The sequence below is a fragment of the Sarcophilus harrisii genome, chromosome 1 (assembly GCF_902635505.1).
Source record: "Sarcophilus harrisii chromosome 1, mSarHar1.11, whole genome shotgun sequence".
Lineage (NCBI taxonomy): Eukaryota > Metazoa > Chordata > Mammalia > Dasyuromorphia > Dasyuridae > Sarcophilus > Sarcophilus harrisii.
Window position 1 is genome coordinate 535,612,476 of NC_045426.1, and position 26,282 is coordinate 535,638,757.

At 35.5% G+C, this 26,282-nt stretch overlaps 1 protein-coding gene across 3 annotated transcripts in view; it reads left to right on the top strand.

Annotated features, from left to right (window-relative positions):
* LOC100929712 (cytidine monophosphate-N-acetylneuraminic acid hydroxylase) overlaps nt 1-26,282 on the top strand; it is an 89,138-nt gene that overhangs the window by 18,249 nt on the left and 44,607 nt on the right. For all 3 annotated transcript variants that reach the window (XM_012541605.3, XM_012541604.3, XM_003760126.4), the window contains exons 4-7: nt 3,322-3,413; nt 18,829-18,938; nt 22,726-22,916; nt 25,643-25,790. In XM_012541605.3, the coding sequence (XP_012397059.1) occupies nt 3,322-3,413; nt 18,829-18,938; nt 22,726-22,916; nt 25,643-25,790 (541 nt within the window). The remainder of the gene's footprint in view (nt 1-3,321; nt 3,414-18,828; nt 18,939-22,725; nt 22,917-25,642; nt 25,791-26,282) is intronic.

Consider the following 26,282-nt stretch of genomic DNA (forward strand, 5'->3'; position numbering starts at 1 on the left):
ACAATCAATAATTTCATTAAAGACAATTACAACAATGAGATAACCTGCCAAAATTTATGGAATGTAGCTAAAGTAGTTCTTAAGGGAAAAATTTTATCTCTAATTGTTTACATCAGTAAAGAGAGAAAAATCAGATTAATGAATTGGGCAAGCAACTAAAAAAAACTAGAAAAAGACCAAATTTTAAATCCCCATTTAAATACCAAACCTATTGAACTAATATATAAAACTAGAAGCTGGTTTTATGGGGAAAACCTCAATAAAATAGATATGCCATTGGTTAATTTTAACTTTTAAAAGGAAAGAAAGCCAAATTACTAGTATGAAAAATAAAAGGGGTGAATTTGCCACTAATGAAGAAAAAAATAAAACAATTACTAGGAGTTATTTTGCCCAACAATATGCAAAAAATTTTATAATCTAAATGAAATGGATGAATACCTATAAAAATATAAACTCTCCAGATTAACAGAAGAAATAAAATACTTAAATAACCCTAATCTTAGAAAAAAGAAATTGAATAAACCATCAATGAACTTTCTTAGACAAAAATTCTTGGGACTAAATGCAAATTCTATCAAACATTTAAAGAACAATTAATCCCAATACTATATAAACTATTTGGAAAAATAGGCAAAGAGAGTCCCACCAAATTCTTTTTAGCTATTTATACACTTCAACAACAATACTATATGATGATCAATTCTGATGAACATGGCCCTCTTCAACAATGAGATGAACCAAATCAGTTCCAATAGAGTAGTAATGAATTGCATTTTTGATTTCCTTCACAGGCTAATTGTACACTATTTCAAAGTCTGATTCTTTTTGTACAGCAAAATAACTGTTTGGACATGTATACATATATTGTATCTAATTTATACTTTAACATATTTAACATGCATTGGTCAACCTGCCATCTGGGGGAAGGGGTGGGGAGAAGGAGGGGAAAAGTTGGAACAAAAGATTTTGCAATTGTCAATGCTGAAAAATTACCCATGCATTTATCTTGTAAATAAAAAGCTATAATAAAAAGAAATATGGTGTTAGAAATGTTAGCTAGAGCAATAAGAGAAGAAAAAAAAGGAATTAGAATAGGCAATAAGAAAACAACTATCACTCTTTGCAGGTGATATTGTTATGTTATGCTTTAAAAATCCTAGAGAATTAAAATATTGATATTTTATGTTTTGAAAATCCTAGAGAATCAATTAAAAAACTATTTTAAATTATTAACAATTTTAGCAAAGCTGCAGGATACAAAATAAACCCGTGTAAATTATCAGCATTTTAAAAATAAGACCAACAAAGCCTGGCATCAAGAAATAGAAAGGGAAATTCCACTTAAAATAACTGTAGACAATATAAATACTTGGGATCTACCTACCAAGACAAATCCACAAATTATATGAACACAACTATAAAACATTTTTCACACAAATAAAGTCAGACATAAACAACTAGAAAAATATTAATTGTTCATGCCTAAGCAAGTACATAAATTAATCTAGTTATTCACTGTCACATTGAGCAAACTATTACAAATTATTTTATGAAATTAGAAAAAATAATAACAATTCATCTGGAAGAACAAAAGCTCAAGGATATCAGAGGAATCAATGAAAAACAATGCAAAAGTAGTCTAATTGTCCTAGATCTCAAACTGTATTAGAAAATGATAAGGTAATCTCATATTTATCAGAGTAGATAATATGACAAAAAAGGAAAAAGTATTTTGGAGTGGATGTGGGAAAACTGGGACACTAATGCATTGTTGATGGAGTTGTGAACTGATACAATCATTCTGGAAAGTATTTTAAAATACTCAAAGGATGATAAAATTGTGCATACCCTTTGATCCAGCAATACCACTACAAAATTTGTATCTTAAACAGATTGTTTAAAAAGGGAAAGGACCTATTTGTACAAAAACATTTATATTATGTGGCTAAGTGAAAATCAAAGGGGTGACTATAAATTGGGGAATGGGTAAATGAGCTGTGATATATAATTTAATGAAATTTTATTGTGTTATAAGAAATGACACTCAAGATGATTTCAGAAAAACCTAGAAAGACTTGCATTAACTAATACATAATGAAGTGAACAGAAACAAGAGAATGACATAGTAACAGCATTATTATTTGATGAAGAATTGTGAATGACAGGTATTCTCAGCAATACAATGATTCAAGACAGTTCCAAAGGGCTGAAACAAATTGAAACATATTATTTTTTACTTTCTTTGTTTTATTTTTTTCTTTTATTCAATGTACAAAATGACTAATATGGAAATATTTTACATAATTGCACACAAATAACCTATATCTGATAGTTTACTGTCTAAGAGATAGTGTTATATTGCCAATGTCTTCCCTCTTCTCCAATTTATCCCATGTATATGTTGTTTGTACATAGTTGCTTTCGTGTTATCTTTCCAACAGACTATCAACTCCTTGAAGACAGGGACTATCTTTGTATCCTTAGCACTTAGCACAACAGTGCCCTGTTTAAATGCTTATTAAGATATTAATACTTATTAAGATAAACTATAACCCTTCAAGAAGCCATATTTCATCATCATGAGCATCCCTCTATTAATTCTGGTTGTCATCTCCTTTGTGTCCTAATATACGACCTTCTTGATTTGTTATGACTAGAAAAAGCAGCACCCCATGGCCAACCCTTCAGCAAGGTATAGATTCACTATTAGGAGGGCTGTTCTTTATGTCACAAATGATTCATTGCTAAAGTTTTTCTTTCTTCAAAGTATATACTTTGCTGGCATAGCCTTGAACTTTCAATTGTGAATCTCTATGAAGATTCTCCATTTCTTATACCACTCCAAAAGCATCCAAAGGACATTATTGGTTGCTGTGGAATTTGACAGAGCATCCTGCCTTTTTTTGTTTATTGAAGCTAGCCAATTTTCCCCCTGCTAGAACATATATAGAAATAGATATAGATAGATATCATCATAAAGTATCCTGTGTTCAGACCATTGTCTTATTTCCTAAAATATATGCTGTTCTGAGACATGGTATTCACCTACATTTTTATCATCACCTATTACCAATAATACTTATTTCCTTGTTCCTTGGGAACTTGGTAGCAAAATGGGGTTGGGAAAAGGGGAAGGAGATTATTGAAAATCCAACTTTCTGATAGTTTTATTTGCAGAATCATTTGGTTTTATTTCATTAGAAAAATCATGCATTTGAATCTTTATAGTTTATAAATCTTTATAGTTTAAAAGCAACAATGTTGCTTTAAAATACTGTCTTTCCTGTTCACTACCTATATATAAAACTTTTTGTCCAGGTCTGTACGTTGCACAAAGCATAATTGGAAGCTGGATGTGAGCACTATGAAGTACATCAATCCTCCAGATAGTTTCTGTCAAGATGAACTAGGTAAATATATTCAATATTTAGAAAGTCTAATGTATTTGCTTTGATTGTTATTGAATTCCAATAGTGTTTTTTCAGTTTCTAGCCCTGGGAATTTGAGGGAATTTGTTTACTTGTTTATTTTTGATAGTTTATAGGATAAAAGTTCTTTTTAAAAAATAAACACTGGAAATTCCAAACTAGGATTATTCATTCATTAAATATTTATTTAACCCTACAATTTGCAGTCTAGTACTGAGTGCTGTGGGGACAAGAATATATATCATCCCAACTCTAAAGAAACTCAAAATTTAATAAAGTAATTTGAAGTAATGGAAAGAATGAAAACCACATGAGACAGTATAGGCAGTACAGGATTTAGAATCAAAGGATATGACTTCAAATCCTATAGCTGCTAATTAATTACTTATGTTTTCTTTATCTGAAAACTAAATGGTTTGTACTAAATGACTTTTAAGGCTCTTTCCAGCTTTTCATCTATGATTCTTTGAAAGACCCCTCAGGTAGGAGTCAACTGATCTGAGGTTAAATCCCTGCTTCTGTCACTTATTAGATGTCAGAAAGTGGACAAAATCACTTATCTTTTCTAAGCCTTGGTTTCCTGACTAGAAAATGATGATAATGTTTGAAAGTAATTTCTATTCCCAACTTAAGCAGCAACTCAAACACTTTTCTCCATAATTTTTTTCATATTCCTCATGAGAAATAGCAATTTGTGTTTTTTTCCTTCTTTTAATTGTATTATTTTTACTTTCCTTTTTTTGCTATTGTTCAGTCATTTGTAATCATGTCTGACTCTTTGTGACTCCATTTGGGACTTTCTTGGCAACGATATTGAACTGGTTTGCCATTTCCTTGTCAGACAGAACTAATACACTCTCTGAACCTGTTTCTTCCTTTTTAACTCCCTAACTACCTTTTGAAAGACATTAAGATCTGAAGGGGCACTTCTCCCTCTTTTAACAAGTTAGCACAATATCATTATTTTCTCCTTTGAATTGCTTAAATATATTTACCTTTCTAAATTTTTCTTGGCACATGTTTTTATTTTAAAAGTTTCTACTCAGCTTTGGTATTTGGTACTTGGTAGTCAGTAGCTAAACAAGGGCCACATTTTTTAAACACCTGATTTGAGGCAGGAACTGTGCCAGTTGCTAACACAAAAAATAACAGCATTCTTACTCATGATGAACTTCATACATGTAAAAATATATTTATAGTATAAATATAGTGTTAATGTGACAATAGGTTACCCTGGCTCCTCCTGCTGTCTGAAGTCCAGGTATGTCATATTTCATCTCTCTTCCAAGATTTTCTTATATCCTTAAAGAAGTATGTGTGTGTGTGTGTGTGTGTGTGTGTGTGTGTGTGTGTAGGTTCTCTATTAGTGAGTCCAAATCCCACCAATGGTATTCCTTAAGTGTAGAAGCTGTACCTCTTATACCTCACTTCCATTTGACTACTAACAGATTAGTCTCCACAAAGGAATATTTGCTTCAAAGGTATATTAACAAATAAACACACGTATTTTTCCAACTGATGGAGTTTAATCTCCTCCTCAGTACCACATCGCTCTCTGGAGAGGGAAAGGGTTTAGGTTCACCTCTTAATTTGATTCCAGTAGAACATAGTCCTAATTCCAAGCTTAAAACCCTATTCATGCTTGAATCCTGGGCACCCAGACTTCTCAAGGCTTTCCTGCTGGATGGGCTGGCTGGTTGCCACATGTCATTTGAAAACACTCCCAGTGACATTGATGCATTGTTGGTGGAGTTGTGAACGAATCCAACCATTTTGGAGAGTAGTTTGGAACTATGCTCAAAAAGTTATCAAACTGTGCATACCCTTTGATCCAGCAGTGTTACTACTGGGATTATATCCCAAAGAGATTATAAAGAAGGGAAAGGGACCTGTATGTGCACGAATGTTTGTGGCAGCCCTTTTTGTAGTGGCTAGAAACTGGAAACTGAATGGATGTCCATCAGTTGGAGAATGGCTGAATAAACTGTGGTATATGAAAATTATGGAATATTACTGTTCTGTAAGAAATGACCAACAGGATGATTTCAGAAAGGCCTGGAGAGACTTACACGAACTGATGCTGAGTGAAATGAGCAGGACCAGGAGATCATTATATACTTCAACAACAATACTAGATGATGACCAGTTCTGATGGATCAGGCCATCCTCAGCAACGAGATCAACCAAATCATTTCTAATGGAGCAGTAATGAACTGAACTAGCTATGCCCAGAAAAATAACTCTGGGAGATGACTAAAAACCATTACATTAAATTCCCAATCCCTATATTTATGCACACATGCATTTTTGATTTCCTTCACAAGCTAATTGTACAATAATTCAGAGTCTGATTCTTTTTGTACAGCAAAATAATGTTTTGTCATGTATACTTATTGTGTATCTAAGTTATATTTTAATATATTTAACATCTACTGGTCATCCTGCCATATAGGGAGGGGTGGGGGGGGTAAGAGGTGAAAAATTGGAACAAGAGGTTTGGCAATTGTTAATGCTGTAAAGTTACCCATGTATATATCCTGTAAATAAAAGGCTATTAAATAAAAATTTAAAAAAAAAAAAAAAAAAAAAACACTCCCAGTACCTAAAGTGAGAAGGAAAAACAAGACAGGAACAAATATCCCCAAACCCATTTCAAAGAAGTGGGGTGGGAAATCTATTCTAAGAATAGATTTTTCACCAGTTCATAGTAACCACACTCTGATACAGCAGGAAAGAGGAAGATTGTCTGAACTTGGCAGTAAAAATGCCGCCTGTTCCCACCAAGCCATCATTCAAAGGAGACTACTCTGATAAAGTGATAAGAGAATGCAGAGTGCTTCCATGTTAAAAAAAATCTAGACATGCTTTATAGCCTAATTACATTAATTAATTACAGAAGTGTAATTAACTACAAGGAGAGTAATAGCAATTGATACGGGACTGAGAGAAGTAGTTTGAATAAGTTAGAACCCAGGAAGAGCAGAAATGCTAAACTGAACTTCATTTTATGAAGATGGAGCTTCTGGGCTACTATTCTATGGCTACAAAACAAAATGCAATATATAAATTATATGGTACTATTATTTCTAAAATAATCTGATCACAAAACAGTTTAGAACTAGAAATATATTGTCAGAAACTTTAAAATGTTAGTTGAATGTCTCTCTGGGTATGGGAGGAATGGGAAGAATGGGATAATTTTGGAGGAAAATAGAGAAAATAACAATTTTTGCATCAGAAATCAATTTCCCTATTTAATAAATGTTTTGCTATATGTGAAATTTAATATTTTAAAATCAGTGGGGGGGAAAGGGAAGTGGAAAGGATGAAACACCTGAAGGTAGAAGAAACCTGGTTCAAATCTCAATTACACCCCATCACTAACTACCTATTGGTTATTTCTAAATGTATGTTCTATTGGAATTTCAAATTTTACGTATGTCTATCCAAGTATATCCAAGTATATATGTATATATATAAAATATATATATATCCAAGCTTTTTATTTTCAAAACATATGCAAGGATAATTTTTCACTATTGACTCTTGCAATATTCTTGTGTTCCAATTTTGTCCCCTTTCCCCTACCCCTTCTCCTAGATGGCAAATAATCCAATATATGTTAAACATGGTAAAAAAAAATGTAAATCCAATATAGGCATACATATTTATACAATTATCTTGCTGCATAAGAAAAATCAGATCAAAAAGGAAAAAAATGAGAAAGAAAATAAAATGCAGGCAAACAACAACAAAAGAAGTAAAAATACTATGTTGTGATCCACACTCAATTCCCACAGTCTTCTCTCTGGATGTAGATGGCTCTCATCATCACAAGATCATTGGAACTGGCCTGAATCATCTCATTGTTGAGAAGAGCCACCTCCATCAGAATTGATCATTGTATCATCTTGCCATTGCCTTGTACAATGATCTGTTCTGCTCACTTCACTTAGCATTAGTTCATATAACTCTCTCCAAGCCTCTCTGAAATCATTCTGTTGATCATTTCTTATAGAATAATGAAATTTCAAACTTAACATGTTCAAAATAAATTATCTCTTCTTTCAAGTCTGTTCCTCTTCCCAATTTCCTTATTTCAGTCAATGGCAATATGATCCTTTTCACTAAGCACTCATTCCCCACTATCACTCCCTTTTCATTCTCATTCACTCATCTTCAAAGTTCTGTCAGCTGAACCTCCACAACATATCTTGTATCCACTCCTTTCTTTCCACTTATATAAGTGCCACCCCAACTCATACTCTCATCAAGTCACAGACTCATCTCTTTCCTGCATTATTGCTAGAGCTTTCTAGATGATCTCCCTGCCTCCAGTCTCTTTCCTTTTCAATTCATTTTCCACATAGCTGCCAAAATGAAATTTTTAAAGGATAAATTTAATCATGTTGTTCCTTTACCAAAAAATCCCATCTCCATTGTTGTTGTTCAGTTGTGTCTGACTCTTACGTGTCCCCATTTGGAGTTTTCTTTACAAAGATACTGGAGAAATTTGCCATTTCCTTTTCCAACTCATTCTACAAATGAGAGAACAAAGTCAAACAAGACTAAATGATTTACTAGGGTCACATAGCTAGTCTCTAAGGCTGGATTTGAACTCAGGAAGATGAATATTCTTGACTCCAGTCCAGGCACAGTCCTGGCCTCCCAAAATTCCAATGATTTCCCAATTAAATGAATGAAAATACCAACAATGGCATGGAAGGAATATATATGGCAGGAATATAGCTGAGATAAAGCATGACTGAGATAGATACACTATATTGTAGATATTTAGGTGGCCCCGTGGAGAGAGCACTGAGTTTAGAGTCTTCCTGAGTTCCAATCTGCCTTCAAACACTTTTTCATTGGGCCAGTCACTTAACCCTGTTTGGCTCAATTTCCTCATGTATAAAATGATCTGGAAAAGGAAATAGCAAACATTATCACTCCCATTTGTAATTTTGCACAAACTGTCCTTAAAGCCTGAAAGGCATTTCTTCCTCACTAGCTGCCTAGAATCCCTTTTGTTGTTGTGCAGTCATTTTTCAATTGTGTTTAACTCTTTGTGACCTCATCTGGGATTTTCTTGGCAAAGATACTGGAGTGTCAGAGGTGTGTGAACCTAGAATCCTTAGTTTTCCTTTGAATTCTTTGCTTAGAATCTAACAATCTTTATCTATGGTGCCATCTTCTATGATAAATTTATCCTAATCTTCCCTAAATTGTTAATCTCCAGTTGAATTTTGTATATTTTCTTATCTGCATATATATCTATATATTGCTTTCTCCAACAGAACTTAAACTCCTTGAGGGCAGACTATTTTATTTTTGTCTCTAAACTCTCAGGGTTTTATGCAATGTCTGGTTTGCTTGTTTGTTTGGGGTTTTTTAGTTAATACCTGTGATTTCATTGTTATAGGTAACTTCTGATGAGGAAACTTCCTTTATCAATGGATATGGGAAAGGGTTCTGCAGTCTTTAAGAATTGTCAAGGACATGAACAGATTAAGCTATTTGGCCCAGGGTCACATGGGAAGATAGTATCAGAGGCAGGACTTGAAGCCAGGTATTTGTGATCTCCAGGCCAATTTTCTATTTAATTTATCACATTGCTTCTCGGTTGCACATGTGAGCACTCAATTAAATATTAGTTGAATTAATTATCCAACATTTAGGAAAGTCTCTTTTATATTACTAAGCCTCATTTACAAAATTGTGATAGTAATATTCATAATTCTGGTATCATAGACCTATTATAAGGAACAGGAAATATGAGTTATTGTTAAAAATTCCAAAGGGAAATATTACCACTAACATCTTATAGAATTTTTAGTCATTTCATATACACTTTTAATGGAAAAAAATTAAGAGAGCAGTTGATAAGGTATGGGATTGTAGAAGAGCTAATACCCCCAAATATATTGGAGTTTCAGATTCTCCATGTATATACCACCAAATTTTAGGGAGAAGGGATTTGACTCCAAAATCATATTAAGGTCTTAGGCCATTGTCACAAAATCTCTTAAAAGAATTTATTTGTAGTCTTAGATTTTCTCTAAATCGATAGACAAAGATTTTAATATTGCCTATTGTGCTAAATTCCAAAAGGGAGTTACCATTAACAAAGGGGAATACATAAGCTAAGTTCCTAGTAGAACCCAACATTAGCAAAGGGAAAGATGCCATTAGGCAGATTAAATCTAATGAACTTGCTGCCATAAAAAAGGCTAAATTCCTTAAAAAAAAAAAAAAAAAAAAAAAAGGAGGTTAGCTGGAGATTACTCCAGTAGGCTAATCATTAAAAAGGAGTTAGGTGGGATTATTCTTTTGGAGGTTGATACCAGAACTATGGTCTTCTGATTGGATACAGTAATAGTAGGTTTTATTAATGCAAAGTTTTGAACAAGGAATTCAATCTGGGCTTATTTCATTAAAGGCGTGAATTTTGCAGGGGTCTTATTCATCGTCATCACAGTCGTTATAAATTTCTGAGATTATAAATTGTTTTGTTTAGCTGTTTTCAGTTGTGTGCTTCTATTCTTGATGCTTCTCCAGCTCATTTTAAAGATGAGGAAACTGAGACAAATAGGATTAAGTGACTTACATAGAAGCCTAAAGCTGGTAAGTATCTGAGACCAGATTTAAACAAGATGAGCCTTACAAGCCCAGAACTTTATCCACTGAACCATCTAGCTGATTATAAATTACTAGCTACTGTTTAAAACTATGAATTTCTTTCTTTTTCTCTATCATTCTCTCCCTGCCTTTGGTCAACAAGCCTGCTTTGATTTGTCTTTTTTAAAAATATTTCTTTGGATTTAGTTTCTTTTAATTAATTTTTTTGAGTCAGTGAAAATCTTCCTTCTCACCTTTCCACTCTCTGACATTTTCCCTCTCCCTTCACTCTTCCATTCCTCCTTACCAACCCTCCTCCCATCCCAACACACACATTGAGAAAGAAAGAAAAGCAAAACTGTTACAAATAAGTATGGTCAAGGAAAACAAATTTCCACACTGATTATGTCCAAATTTTGTGTGTGTGTGTGTTTGTGTATGCCTCAGGCTGCATTGCTAGTCATTGTGTTGATCAGAGTTCTTAAATCTTCTGACGTTATTTGTCTTTACAATATTGTTATTTTTATGAGTTGTTATTCTGGTTCTGGTCACTTTGCTCTGCATTAGTTCACTCAGGTCTTTCCAGGTTTTCATTTTTTATTGCACAATAATATTTCTTCACTGGATTAGGTTTAATGGGGTTTGTGTGAGGAAGCCTTACAAAGAGGATGAACTTTGGGGTTGTGTCTCCAAATGATAAAGTTCAGCACAGGCGAGGGAGTTGTGGGAACCCCTTTGGTTGGCACAGAGGTCCTTTGTAAAGAAATTTACAAACCTGAAAAGCTGGACTGACAAAAGAAGTTTATTATTGGCATTGAGAAGTCAACCTTTGCTAAAAAGATTGAATTCCTTGGTGGCAAGGTCCCAACAGAGGGATGTAAAGTTTTTAATAGAAAAATCCCATCCTAGCAAAGAAATTCCTGCAGGAATGTAAAGAGAGTTGGGGAAATCAGCTACAGTAATCCCAGCAGGAAGGTAAAGAGGGTATAGTCCTATTAGAGAAATAGGAGAGAAAGAGAGATAAAGTGGGAGTAACACTGAAAGAGAATATCATTTCAGCAGGCAGAGGGTTGCAGTTTATGATAAGGGGAGAGAGAGAGAGGTTCCTTGACATGGCATGGCATGTTAGGTCCTCTGCAAGGAATGAGCCCCAAGTTGCCTCTTTTTATAATTGAAGCCTTGGCTAGAAGTGGGGGAGAGGGGAGGCAGCTCTTGATGGGGGCTGGGAGCAGTTTAAGCTGGAATTAGAATAGAAAATCTTGGAACTGAATGAGTGTCTCTGTGTTGATTTCCAACTCAATAGTTGGTCCTGGACCAACAAGTCCCACCCAGATAACAGAATGGAAGCACTTTACCTTGATTCCCTGGGGCAGGTCTCTCAGGGGAGAGCTTAGCATTTCCCCCAAAGTCAGAGAGAGAGAAAGAGTTTCGGGGCTCCTCTCATCAAAGGCACTTGGGGAGAAGAATGTAAAGTGAGGTCAGGAGCAGATGATGATTTGGAAAGGAAACAGCTTCTTCCATTGAAATTTCAAAACCCCTTCTTTAAACAGTTTTGCTATCAACAAAACCCATGGAACATAGCAGGATTGGGATATAAGCCCAGGACTAGCTGCTGCTGTTTGCTGCCCACTGCTTTCCTGGTTGCAAGCTAGTCCAGGAATAGTTACAACCAAGATCTTTTAGATTAAAGAGAAATGCTTTATTTGATTCTTACAAGGAGCTGTTGATGGGTGAGATACCCTAACAGTGCTAGGGGTCCCCAGTCCAGTGTTGCTGGTTTTGCAAAAGAATTCATGGGGGTCCCCAGGCTGGTATCCCAGGTTTTGTGAAAGAATTCACAATCCCAGTCTCCAATCGAGATTTGATAAAATGGGTTTATTTTCACTGAGAAGCTCTTTTTCTCAGTGGGCCCCCTTCTAATTAGGAAGATAGCAAAACTTGGGGTACAGAATCTTGATTTTTTATTTAGCCTTCTATGATTTGGGACCAGGGAGCAATAAGGGGCTAGTTTCCAAATCAATAAGGGTGGTGATTGTTTCCTAGACCAAAGTGATTCCCAGATTAATTGGAGGTGGGAATTGCCTGAGGGAACCACGTAGTTTCCCCAGAGCTGAGAGATTGAGATTCAGGGTTTTTCCAACCCAAGCCCACCCCCAACCTCCCCAGAAGAAAGCAGGGACACAGTTCTATTACATCAGAGCTAGTATATTCCCAAGGAGAGTTAGAATTTTGACATTGTCAGGTTGACTAAGAGGTTGAAATAGTACATATTACAATCAATATTTTTTAATTGAAGCTTTTTATTTTCAAAACATATGCAAGGATAATTTTTCATCATTGACCCTTGCAAAACCTTGTGTTCCAATTTCCCCCTTTCCTCCCATGCCCTGTCCTAGATGGCAAGTAAACAAATATATATTAAATATGGTAAATATATATATATATATATATATATATATATATTGCAATCAATATCAACAGTTTTCTGTCATTACATTAACAATTATATTAACAATTTTGTCAGTTTTTAACAACCCAAGTTGGGAGTAAAAATTATCTAAGTAAATATTGATATACAAAGCCCTGGAAAGGAATTCAATTTATTGCTTCCTGTTCTTGCTAGTAGTGACTCATCTCAAGACCTCAACTAACAAATAAACTACCTAAGGCTTTTAGAAACAGGATTTTGAGTTGTAAAGAAACTGAAGGTAGTCTTACAATTCACCTAGGGAATACCAGTAACTGTCCCTGGGGAGGGGGAAGGGGAGGGAAGGAAGGAAGGAAGGAAGGCAGTATTGATGGGGTAATACCTGATTTATTTTTCTATTCCCTTCAGGAAAGGGGTTGAGTTGAAGCCTCTTTTATCTCCTCTGAGAACTGGGAGGAGGTGATTTAGAGTATAAACTATTCTTTGATTGCCTCCTCCCAGCCTACTTCCTCTCCAAAGTTTAGAGCAACCCAACCAATTTACCACAATTAGCTTAAATTTAGCCTAAGAGAAATATAACTGATTGAGATCCATATGGCCCCTTTTTTTGTTGTTTCATACAATTGGTATCAGATCAGATCAGGTCATTAGTATGGTCACAACTGGTAGCAAAATTCCTAACATTCAGACAGCAGTTTTACTCTTTGCTTTAATTTAAATGGTTTATATTTTCAGTTGGACAACTTTGAATAGAGTTCTGAGCCTGGAATCAGGAAGACTCTTTTTCCTGAATTAAAATCCCTACTCTAACACTTACAAGCTCTATAACTTGGGGCAAGTCATTTAATTCTGTTTCCCTCAGTTTTCTCATCTGTAAAATAAACTGGAAAAGAAAATGTCAAGCTATTCCAGCATCTTTGCCAAGAAAACCCCAAATAGGGCCAAAAAGATTCAAGTATGACTGGAAAACAGCTCAACAACAGCTAATATTTTTTAGCTAATCTTGACTTGTAAATATTTGATGCAAAATCAGGATACAGGAAGTTCTTACATTTAACCATGGTGGAAAAAAAGCAACATTTTAGAAATATTCTCCCAACCTCCTCACACTACCTCCAGCCCTTGTAGAGAGAGGATTACAAATGAGGGTGGAGTTGTTTGGTTGTTCTTGCTGTTGTTATATTCAGCTTCTATATACTAGTGTTGAGATTGGGAAGGGACCCCAAAGTGTTGGGGGTTGCAGATCAGCATCAGGAGGTATCTCAAAAGAATTTGCAGGCTTAACCCATAACCATGTCAAAGGGCAAAGTTAATTGTAATTATAAAAACCAATTGAAGAATTTAGCAAGGAACCTGGAGACACTTTATCCAGTTCTTCATGTCATTGATATGCTAATTTTATGGCCTAGAAGCAGAACTGAGAAGTAGTCTCAGGAATTTGATTTTTACTGACCAGCAGACCTAGGACTATCCTAAAGCCAGAAGACTTTAGAGTCATTGACAGACAAGATTGTCAGAACAATAGTATTCTAAGGTTAGAGTGTAATGCCAGTGAAACTGAGGCAAGATAGAGATTAGAAGTTTTTAATATTTTATTAATATATCTTAGCCAGCCAGGAAGATGGGACTATTGTCTCAAAGTATCCAACCTATGAGGGAGGGATTCCAGAGATTCTTATAGGGTTCCAGGGATCAAGGAAACAAAGGCAAAGTGGGGATAGACCACTGATGAGCAGGAAGTTCCAGGAAAGGACCATAAATTTAGTTCTGACAGGTTAGGGGTAAGGAGCAAGGATCATAAATTCTAATAAATGAAGATGCTAGAGACAGGATGTCTGGACCAGGAGATAGGGGATGCCATCTAAGTATTTGAGATAAGTCATCTGAAGTTTTATGACTCTTTGGAATGCTAGTGGCCAGGGCTCCCAGCCCTAATTATCTCAATCCTAATGGTTAGGAAGGGGGATTGCCACCAGGGAAACAGGCAGAACAATTCAGGGAAACAGGAATACCAAAAGAGTCTCAGGATCACTAATATATCTTCCCTAAAGTTTAAGAGAAAAAATATTATTATATTCCTAGGCCAGAAGACTTTACAATCATTGACAGATCAATAGCAGAGGGCCTCAGTATCACAGATTCCAAAGCCAGAAGATTTAGAATCACAGGTAGATTGTTAGAACAGAAGCACCCTAAGGTCAAGGGATATTAAAATTATTGCTGTCTTCCCTAGAAGCTATATTCCATCATTAGATGCTTAATAAATGCTAATGCATCAAGTCTTGTCTATAAAGTAAATATTTAATCCATGTCCCTAAGTACAATTTACTTCTTTAAAAAAAAATAGTGAAATATAAGGCTAGATAGGATTTGTTTTTCAACTATTAAAGGTCTTTTGGGTGACTATAGTTAACATGCTACCCAATGTGTAATAAGATAGCTTTGTCCTTCAGTGACATTGTCAATAGTCAATAATTCTGCCTGATACACTAGAGTTGTTAACCTATTTTCTGAGTTCAGTTGAAGAAAAACAGTTAGGTAGTATTTATGGGTTTATTTCTCCTAAGAATACAGACATGTATATATGTACATGGGACATAGTTAGAACTGAGCTCAGGGAGGGTCCAGGCAGCATGTGTTATAAATACAAATTACAAGGGGGTGAAATGTAATTACTGAGGTGTGAGATACCCTAACAGTGATGGGGGTCCCCAGGCTGGTGTGGCATGTTTTGCAAAAGAATTCACACACCCAATATCCAAGCAAGGTTTTTGGAAAAATAGATTTATTAAACTAAGAAACTTTTTCCCTTAGTGGGCTGCTTCCTGATTAGGAAGATAGCAAAGGTTTAGGTACAGAATCTTGTTTTTTATTTAGTCTTCTATAGTGTGGGGCTAGGGAGCAACTGGGGGCTAATTTCTAGATCAATAAAAGTAGTGATTGTTTCCCAGACTAAAGTGATTCCCAAATCAATTGGGAAGTGGGAGTTTCCTGTAGGAACCAGGTAGCTTTTGCAAGGGAGATTAAGGTGGGTGGGGATCATTTTTAGGAATTTCCCCAGGTCAGGTGACTCATCCTCCACAAAGATAAGGGAGACAAGGAGTCCTATCACATCATAATCAAATACTGATTTGATCAGGTTATTCCTTTGCTGGGGTATTTTTCAAAAGGTGGCTATATCAAGTTTGACCACTGGGCTTGATGAGATACTGGGGATAAACCCCCAAAATTGGAGTTCTAGGGTGGCGAGGTGTCTCAAAAGAATTTGTAGGCTCAAACCATCTTCAAATCAAGAGACAAAAATTTTATCAATAAACCATTGACTGGTTGGCTAATTTTCAAAAATAAGTTAACAAGGAAGTGGTGGATTAGTAAATATTTTTATGGGAGAGAAAAGCCTAGGGAGATAAGGTAGATCAAGTTTGGTTTATATTTCTCCTCACTTAGCAATTATAACAAAGGCCCATTTAAGGACAACAAAGGTTCACTTAAGGACAAAATAATCCTGGCAATGCTCCTCCTGGCCTGCTCTGAGATTAGCTATGAGAATTTAACGGGGGCCCATTGCAACACAAGTCCACTTAAATTCAACAAAGCCCTCCCAGGTCAATGCTCCTCTCTTTGGCCTCCATAGCAATCTAGGGGTTGACACTAGCCAGTCTGAGTAGGTTTTGTATCACAACACAAGGAGTTCCAGTTCCTTTAGAAAATTTCTGATATGTGAAAACTACAAAGAATTTCTGATGTGCCCAGTTTAAGTACTGTTGTGCCACAGTTCCCTTTTATTGTCCTATTTCCCTACTTGCCCTGACTCAGTTTCCCTAAATTGTTCTGCCTCAGTTCCTAATTGTTCTGTTCAGTCCTTCAACAGTCCCCCTCCCTCCTAATCATGATGATCCAGATAAGGAGAAAGATCTTCTATATTAGACATCATCAGAATGTTGGGTACCTCTCCCCATTTTGTAATCCCAATTTATCAGATGTCCCCCATGCCTCCTCCAGACCCTGTCAGAACCAGATTGATAGTCCTGTTCCCGCTCTCAGCGCCCCTGCCTCTGTCTACCTTTGTAGCTGAACTACCTGCATATATATATATATATATATATATATATATATATATATCATTGAGAATTCACATTGCTTGCTGGATTCTTGGAGATGATAGTCTCATTCAGCCCTGGGACCAAACCATGGCTCCATTTGGTCCCAGTAAATCCCTCCCTTTCAAATAAAATATTAAAAATTCTCTAATTTCTATTTTACCTCAGTTTCTCCGGCATCACAAGGACCACCCAATTTGTCTCTGGTTTAGCTAATTCTGATTCCCAGGTCAGTATGACCTCCTCTGAATAGTATTGTAATGCCGGAGAAACTGAGGCAGGATAGAGATTAGAGAGTTATAATAATTCATTTTATTGGAGGGTTTAATTAATTGACTGGATCAGACTCTTGTCTCCAAGTATCAGTATCAAATGTGGAATTTCAGACATTCTTTATATGGTTTGTGATTAAGAAGAACAATGACAGAATGAGGGAGGCAGAGTGAGCCACGGGACATTCTGATAAACTGGGAAGGTCTGGAGTCATGATATCTAAGATAGAAGGTCTTTCTCTTATCTGGATTAAACATTTACAATTTATAACCTAGAGTAGCTAGCCCTAAATTATGTCAGTCTTAATGGTTAGGAGGGGGGATATTGTGCAAGGCAGAACAATTCAGTGAAATTGAGGTAGAACAATTAGGGAAACTGAGATAGACTAAATCAAAAGAAACTGTGGCATAACAGTAGGTGAGCTTCAGCAAATCAAGGTGGTTAGTAAAAATCACTACTGCCTCTGTTTCACAGGGTCCTGAAAACAAAGCAATTTTATGTCAATGCACAGTACCAAGTACTTTTATATGGAAATGAAATTAATTTTCATCTTTAGTGGCCTAGTTTGTCTGTTAAGTGAATGTCAGTTTGCTAATTGCAAAAAAGACCCCAAGCATTTGAGCATGCAGTCAATTTGAAAACTTTTCATGCAGGTTGCCTGTGGTAGGAAGGCACATATGGGATTGCATTTATTCACAGGTACTTTTAGCCTTAACTCTATCTTATATCTTGATCGTTACCTTATGTTTTTGTGTTCTATTTGATGCACTGATATATGTGTATATGTCATCTCTCTGAAGAGAAAGCATGTGATAATTTTTTGTTGATTCATTTGACTCATGAAAATCCTCGAGAGATAGTTTCTGAGTAATTAAAAATTAATTTGTTAATTTGGCTAGCCTATAATCAATAAATTATGATCAATGATTTTTCTTGGTAACCAAAGACTCCTTAAATCCCTTCTGAAAGTGAACTCTCCTGACCAGTGAAACTCAAACTTGATTGGGAGATTTTTAATGAGGTGATAAGTCAAGTCTTCGACACCTGCTCAGAAGCCTCAAGGCATGTGGGCAGAGGAAGCCTTTTCCATCCAGACCTTTCCAGCTAGTTTTCTCTTTCATTCATGAAGTTGACCTAAACTCTAAAGAATAGAAATTAGGTTTCACCACTTTATTTTATCCTGACAGTCATGTGTGTAAGTAGTAAAAGGAGAATTAAGTTGTCTCTTAAATTATTAAGACGTTGACCCAGAAAATGTGTAGATAATGCAAAATAGTACATTTTCCCTCAGTTTTCCATTTAAGAATGTGTATGGGACAATAGCAACCACTAAAACAATCAGAAGTCCTACTATGAGTGTAGGAAAAAGTTGGTTTCTTTCTCATGAGAAGAGGTGCACAGTCTCTGATACAAAGAAGTGTGATTTTAGAAAGAGAGACACACACACCTTGGCATTCTCTTTTTTATTCTTCAACTTGAGCTCCTCTCCTCGATCTTCTAGTTCCTTTCCCCTTTGGCTGGAGTTTCTAAGGTACAGTTTCTAAAAATGAGGTAAGAAAGCCTGAGGTTATCAAATGCTTAACTGAGTAGAGTGTTTCCCATTTAATCTATTCCCTGCTGTTAAGGAATTTCCATTCTAGAAGGGGAAGATTATAGCAGAGGGGCAAAAAACAAAAAAAAATTCTTTTCGGAGAATTCAAAATTAAAAATAATAAAAAAAAACTAAAAGAACAGAATTTTAAAGTGAATTGAGATGGAGTGTTATATTAATGGAATACTTTTAAAGTTTTTAGTAACAAACATTAAGGGGGAAAGGTCCAAAGTAGCATAATTATACTTATTAATTGAATTTGTAAATTTCCTTAAAAATAAAAGTGAAAATTAACATTTCCTCCTTGGTGATATACATCTATTGTTTACAAAGGGGCTTTTTTCTCTTAATAATTCTAGTGAATTTTTATTGCTATTTTGATTCTAGTCATTGAAATGGATGAAAATAATGGACTTTTGCTAATGGAGTTGAACCCTCCTAACCCTTGGGAAGCAGACCCTCATCCTCCTGAAGACTTAGCTTTTGGAGAGGTTCAGGTAATGATGATGATGATGATGATGATGATGATAATTTCTACAGTGTTTTAAAGGTTGCAAAGTGCTTTGCATGTGTTATTTCATTTGAACCTCTGCAAAAAGTTAGGTTAAAAGAGCTTTAAGGGACTTGTTTATGGTTATATAACTAATGTGTCAAAAGCAGAATTTGAATCTAATTCTTCCTAATTTCATATCTATTACTCTTCTTTATTGTTCTGATGTTATATCCAGGCTTATTAAAATTCAACAACATTCAACAAGAATGTATTAAACAACTACTGTGTGCCAAGCACTGTGCAAGGTGTGTGTGTATGTGGGAACAGAATAATAAATTGAGATAAAACATAGGCCCTTGCCTATATTTGTGAATAATTGCCATGTAGAAGAAAGAAAATAGACAGACAAATAAAACTTGCTCTAGGCTCTACATCTACTTTCATTTCTTCATCAAGCTTAATAAACAGCCTTCCTAGCTACTAACTTGATCCTATCCCCAAATAAAAACCAGTTTCTGTGAATATTATGGTCATTTATGAATTTTCCACTCAATGTAAGATAGAATTTTTTCAAAACAAGTTTTCAAAACACGTGGTTTTGTGGTTTTCAGACAGCACACAATTTCTCCGCCTCCCCAATTATAGTTCTTTCTATAGTTCTGGCTTAACTTTCTATAGTTCTGGCTTAAGTTATAAAACTGAAGAATGTGACTAGTGTAAATTTATTCATAATAGCTCCCACTTAACCCCAAAATTCTGTTTCCTTCCTAATCTGTTATATTTCTTTGATCCTTGATCATTTGATAAGCTAGCTACATCAGCAGACAGATATGTTTAACTGTATGCAAAATGTTTAACTCTGGCACATAACTAGTAAGAAGAATAAAATAATTAATATACCATCCTCATTAAATACCATCATTAATATACATGCCTCCAGCTTCTCCCAGACTTAGATATATTTAAACAAGTTTATTACTATAGCTCCAAAACCTAGGAAATGTTGGATATAGTAATTTTTATCCCTAAGATTAAGCTGAACCTGACTATTTGTGGCATTGAAACATGGCTTTGTCAGAATCCCTGACATAGGGAGAAGCTTCTGTTGTAATGCCATAGAAATTGAGGCAAGATAGAGATTAAAGGTTTTTGTTAATATTTTATTAGAGGGAGAGTTTGGAATGGGGGCAAAACAGGATTCATATTGACCCCAGCTGGGTCGGGCTGGACCAGACTCTTGTCTCAAAGTATACAACAAGGAGCAAGGGATTCCAGAAACTCTTATAGGGGTCCAGTAACCAGGGAAACAAAAGTAAGGTGGGGGTAGAGCACTTGTGAGTGGGAAATTCCAGGAAAGGACCATAAATTCAGTTCTGACAAGTTGGGGGTAAGGAAGGATCATAAATTCTAGGAGCCAGGATGTATGAGGCAGAAGATAACCAAATATTGAGATAAGCAAGCAATATGGAGGTTTATGATGCTTTAGAATGCTAGTGGTCAGGGGTCCCAGCCCTAATTATCTCAGTCCTAATGGCCTAGAAGGGGGGTTGCTACCAAAGGCAGAACAATTCAAGGAAACTGAGGCAGAACAATTCAGGAAACTGAGGCAGAACAATTTAAGGAAACTGAGGCAGAACAATTCAGGGAAACTAATGCAGGGAAACTGAGGCATAATACTGTAATTGCTTCACTTTTCTGTGAATTACTGTGCTAGGCTCATCTTTCCTGCCTTACTGTTCATCTCTTGAATCAACACTAATCCAAAGACATTAAAATTCTTATTGATATAATGATGAAATATGGTCTTATTAATCCTGTTATTTGTATATTTTTAAAACATCTAACTCAGTAGAACAAAATGCAAAGACTACCATTCAGCAAAATAACTCCTGTACTCATTTAATTTTTAAATTATACTATATTGTATGGCAGACACTTTGGAAATAGCTTTATTCAGTATTCTTCTAACCATGGGTGTCTGCAAAGGTTGGTTCATCATCTCTTCTTCTTCTTCCATATGATTTTTTTCCTTTCTTTTATTGTGTGTGAGGCAATTGGAGTTTAATATCTTGCCCAGGTTCACACAGCTAGTAAGTGTTAAGTTTCTGAGACTGGATTTGAACTCGGGTCCTTCTGACTCTAGAACTGGTACTCTATCTACTGTGTCACCTAGCTGCCTTTCATACTATTTTAGTTGCTGTTAGAATTCTTACAAGGTGCTAAGTCACTGGAATTGATAGAGACAATAATTATCTAATTTAGCATGGTACTTAACAGTTCTCTAGGTCACTAATGAACTTAGTACTTATTAGAGTTCCACAAGATTCATATCTTTAAGAGAGTATATATAAGCTAGGAGCCTCAACCAGGATTGAGTCTGGGAGATTCACAAGTCAGAGAGACACAAGCCCATTCTCGGGGGCAGAATCAGATTCATTCCATTTTCCACCTTTGTGATAACTGGAGGCTGAAGTTGGAGAGCCAAAGGACTAGTAGCAAGAGCTCTTAGAACCAAGAAGAGAGAGAAGCCTCTATTAAAGCTAATGGACCCCAGGACGGAGACAAGACTGGAAAGGAAACAATAAAGGATTGGACTTTAACAGCTGACTGCATTTGGGGTGATTACACTGAACTGAAAGGAAGGCTGCCTCCAGAAGCCCCCCAAGAAACCTGCTTCCAGAGAACATTATATTTTAGAGAAGAACATTACACCTAACCTCATCAATCCCCATGGGTTCAATTATTTCCTTTTTTTAAAAAACTTTTTTATTGGGTTTTTTTTTTTTGGGGGGGTGGTTATTCGTGTACATTAATTTTTCTTAAATACACATTTCTTTATAAATCATGGTAGGAGAGAAAAATCTGAACAAAAGGGAAAAACCATGAGAGAGAAAAAAACAGGAGAAAAAGAAAAAAGTGAACTCAAATATTATTTCTAAGCTGTTTGTTTCTCCCCAATTCCCCTTCTGAACCCCTGTTTCATATCTCCAATTGATTAGTAGACATCTTGAAATAGATGTTTCATAGACTTTCTTCTCAGACCCTCTCCTATGCTTACCTTCCCTTTAACTGTCAATCAATCAGTGAAATTATTATGTGCCTGACACCATACTTAGATTAGGACTAAAAAAAACCAATTAATTAATGTTAAATTATCTAGAAAAGATGCCATACTGTAGGCCAAGGGAAGGATAAAAATTCTTTGCATTTTTGACAAATTTTTAAAAATTGTATCCTTTGTGTATCGCTGTCTACCAGAGACTGAACCTTTAGCAGATAGGATTTGATTACATACACACACACACACACACACACACACACACATACACACACACACACACACCCATCCCACTTTTGTGCTATGGAGAGTAGAATATTCTGTCCTTAAAAATATGTTCCCTTCTAAAAAAAACTCATTTATAAAGATTTTTCCTTTCCTTGCATTATGCCTTAGGCAATTGGCCATTCTCACTAATCAGGAAGTAAGTGAAATGCATTAAGAAATTGATTTATCTATTAGTTTAATACTCAGGTTGTAAACACATGGATCTTAAACAATTTTTTTCCTATGTATAGACTTGGCTGATTGATAGACCTTTTCTTAGGATTCTATTTTGGCTTCTGAAGACTTTAATTTTCCATAGAAACTCCTTTTTCTTTCACTCACCTTCTAAGGGTTTATCAGATCACATTAATGAACATGCACTTTATAACAAGATGATTCATTCACTGATAAGCAGTAAAAATTTATAGTTTTCATGTCTATGTTCTTTGTCTATTTATCTTTGTAGATAACATACCTCACCCATGCCTGCATGGATCTCAAATTAGGAGAGAAAAAAATGATATTTGACCCTTGGTTAACTGGCCCTGCCTTTGCTAGAGGATGGTGGTTGCTACATGAGCCTCCCTTGGATTGGCTAGAGAGGCTGTGTCAAGCAGATCTCATTTACATCAGTCACATGCACTCTGATCACTTAAGGTAATTCTAGAAACCAGAGGAGTTAACTTATTCTTTGGACTTTGAGAATTAGTCAAACCTTAAACATTTTTTTTCAGTAGCTTTTGCATACTTTCAATGAGATTCATTCTCAGATAAAATGGAAGCCACAATAATAATATCCTTTTTGTGTATGGCACTATTATAGTTTTTCACAACAATTTTACATGTGTTTTCCCTCTGAGGAGGGGGTTGAGAGAAATGAAAGATGAAGAAAGGTTTGTCTAGAACAACTGAAAGCATTCTATCTCTTGACTCAGAGGACCTCAGATCAAATCTAGTCACTGATATTTACTACTTGTGTGACTGGAAAAATTACTTAATCTCTCTGAATCTGTGAAGATAATTTTGATATCCATTCTCAATTTAGTTATTATTTATTCAGATCATTGTTATTTAATGGGTATCAGAGATTGTATCAATGATTATATGACTTGTTATTGATTTATAGATAGATTGATCTATAAATATATGTATTAGGCTTCTTATAAGGATTATATTATCTTGTATTTCTATATTAGCACTGCTTCCTCATTCCCCAAGTGTACAAAAGTATACATTCCCCAAAAGCTTGTAAAAAGTTCCTGCTGATCAAATACTATTGGCTTGCTGATGAGTAAAAGGGTTTTTTGGCCTGTGGAAAACCCTGAGATGCTGTCTTTGGCCTTTGGAAAATCCTTAAATATTTCTGATGGACCTGTAGTTGATGGCCTGTAATGATCTGTAGAGGGTGGTCTGTATTTGATGGCACGATGTGCCCTATAGTTGATGGTCTAACAAAGTAATCTAAAATAGTTTGACAAAGACATTGGTCTTAGCCAATCATAAGAGTTCTTCCACTTCTGGAGATTAGCCTATCACAGGAGTTTTTGAGCTTCTGAAGGGAACTTCAGGGAGACTTTCCAAAATCTATAAAATCTTTTAGCCTATGACCAGAGAATCCCTTGGGTAAGAGAAAGGTATTTGATTCCAATTGCTTAGGAACCACTTGTCTTCCTAATAAACTGATTGTGCTCCAATCTCTGCTTCAGTTGCTTTTCATTGCAGATTGAAAATTTGTGACCCAAAGGGCTCAATTTACTCATATAAATGTGGGTTTGGAAGGGACTGAGAGTTTTTCCAATTTTTTTTTTTTATGATCTTATGGTCTGATGACCTTTCTATTCTCCACTACATTTTTTTCCCCTGGGGAATTGAAAAATATTGAGAAGTATTAATTAATATTCATTGTTAATAAGTTTGTAGATAGTTTAATAAAGATAAGAACATCAAATCTTTCAACCCAAAGCTCATTTGATCCATTCCCTCCCATCAAATATACAACTGAAGATAGGACAAGAAATCAAAGAGTATAGCAATAGTAGAAAAGGACATGTTTTACTTTGGAACTATTTTGTATACTCTGATTAGAGGCCCTTTACTAAAGTTCCATCAAGGTAAGAAGGAGATTCTGAGATCTTGAATATTTTGTCAGCAGAGTGGACTTGGCAATGGACTATTGTCTAACCCACTTATGGGGACAGAGGACAAGCAAATGTAAAAGACAGGAAGAAACTGGGTCATGCACTAGAAGAAACAAAGTGAGTAGCTAATGTTGGATAAGTGAATTTGTGGTTTAGCTTCTGTTTTTATCTTTGTTATGCTGTATAAAGATATTAACTGCCAATTAAAGGCAGTTGAACAAATTAAAAGCAGGTGAGAGGTGATCTCTCCTGTGAAAGGGAGTTAGAAAGTTGTTTGGTCATTTTCAATTGTGTCCTACTCTTTGTGACCCATTTGGGGTTTTCTTGGCAGAGACATTGGAGTGGTTTGCCATTTCCTTCTCTGGCTCATTGTACAGATAAGGAAACTGAGGCAAACAGGGCTAAGTGACTTGCCCAAGGTCTCATACTTTCTGTTTCTCAGCTATAAAATGAACTGGAAAAGGAAATAGCAAACCTCTCCAGTGTCTTTGCTGAGAAGACCCCAGAAGCGGTTGTGAAGAGTCTGATATGACTGAAGAGACTGAAAAACAACAAAATCCTGAGAAAAGGAAGGAACCTGCATACTAGCTGTATGACCCTGAGCACGTCATTTAACTTATATTTGCTTAAGTTTCTTTATCTGTAAAATAGGGGTAATAATAGTACCTGCCTCTTTTGGTTGTTGTGAGGAATGAAAAACGTCAAATGGAAAAAGGTCAAATAAAGGAGTAGTATCAATGGTCCACAATACTTCTCACAATGCCCTGTTTAGTTGTAACTGTGCTCCATAGAAATAAATATTAGAATTATGGAATAACTGGTTTCATAGTCCATGTAATAACAAAGTACCTTAGTTAAATTTAATTGGCTTACTTATGTAGGGATAAAGGTGCTATTACATAGTAGGGGATGGCAGGAAGAAAAAAAAAAAAAAAACTGCTTTACAGCACAGTTACCCTGAGAAAGCACCAAAGTCAGTAAAGGGTGATCTTGACAGAATTTGATGGAACTATGTCTAGAGTTTAACATCAATACATTATAGGTATTCTAAGAGTCACAACTTCTTCCTGAAAACTTTTATTATTATTCCATTCATGTTATGTTCAGATATAAATTGTTTTTCTGGAAAATTGAGAAAAATCAGCTTTACTATGCCTATCCTTTGTGATAATGTATAGAAAGGAATGATCTGTTTCTTATGATGGATGTTTTTGTTTTTAACTCTTCCCTTTATTCCTACTTTAGCTACCCTACTCTAAAGAAGCTTGCTGACCGAAGACCAGACATTCCTATTTATGTTGGAAACACAGAAAGGCCAGTGTTTTGGAATCTGAGGCAGAGTGGTGTGCCATTGACCAACATTCACGTAGTGCCATTTGGGACTTGGCAGGAGGTAAGACATTTGAGTTTTTTATACATCTTTTAGTAATGCTTTTCAGAGGGTTTTCATGAAGTTATGCTGGTCATTTTAGAATAAACTGAATTAAGAAGATAATTACAAATATTCATCTGCTTTATGTTGTACAGAAATAGCCCCAAAGTGATTCATGGGAATTGAGTGACATCCTATTTCATATCCAGAAAAGTCCAGCGGCTCACTCTTCCCTCTTCCAACTTTCAAAATTCACTCATCTCCCTCCCAACTTGGAAAGCCCCTCATCTTTCCTTCTGTTAGAAATCAGATTATTTAATCTTGTACTCTGATTTATATCCCATTAATTGTTTTCTTTTAATGTAATCGAAATCTGATGGAAAAATGAGGTGAGGTGGAGGAGAGAAGAGCACATTTTTGATGAATTTTTAGAATTATGAGGTAAATTCCTTAGTAGAGAAGGTAGGGAGAAGAGTATAGTGGGAATTTTAAGAAAAAGAGAAAAGTTTTGGA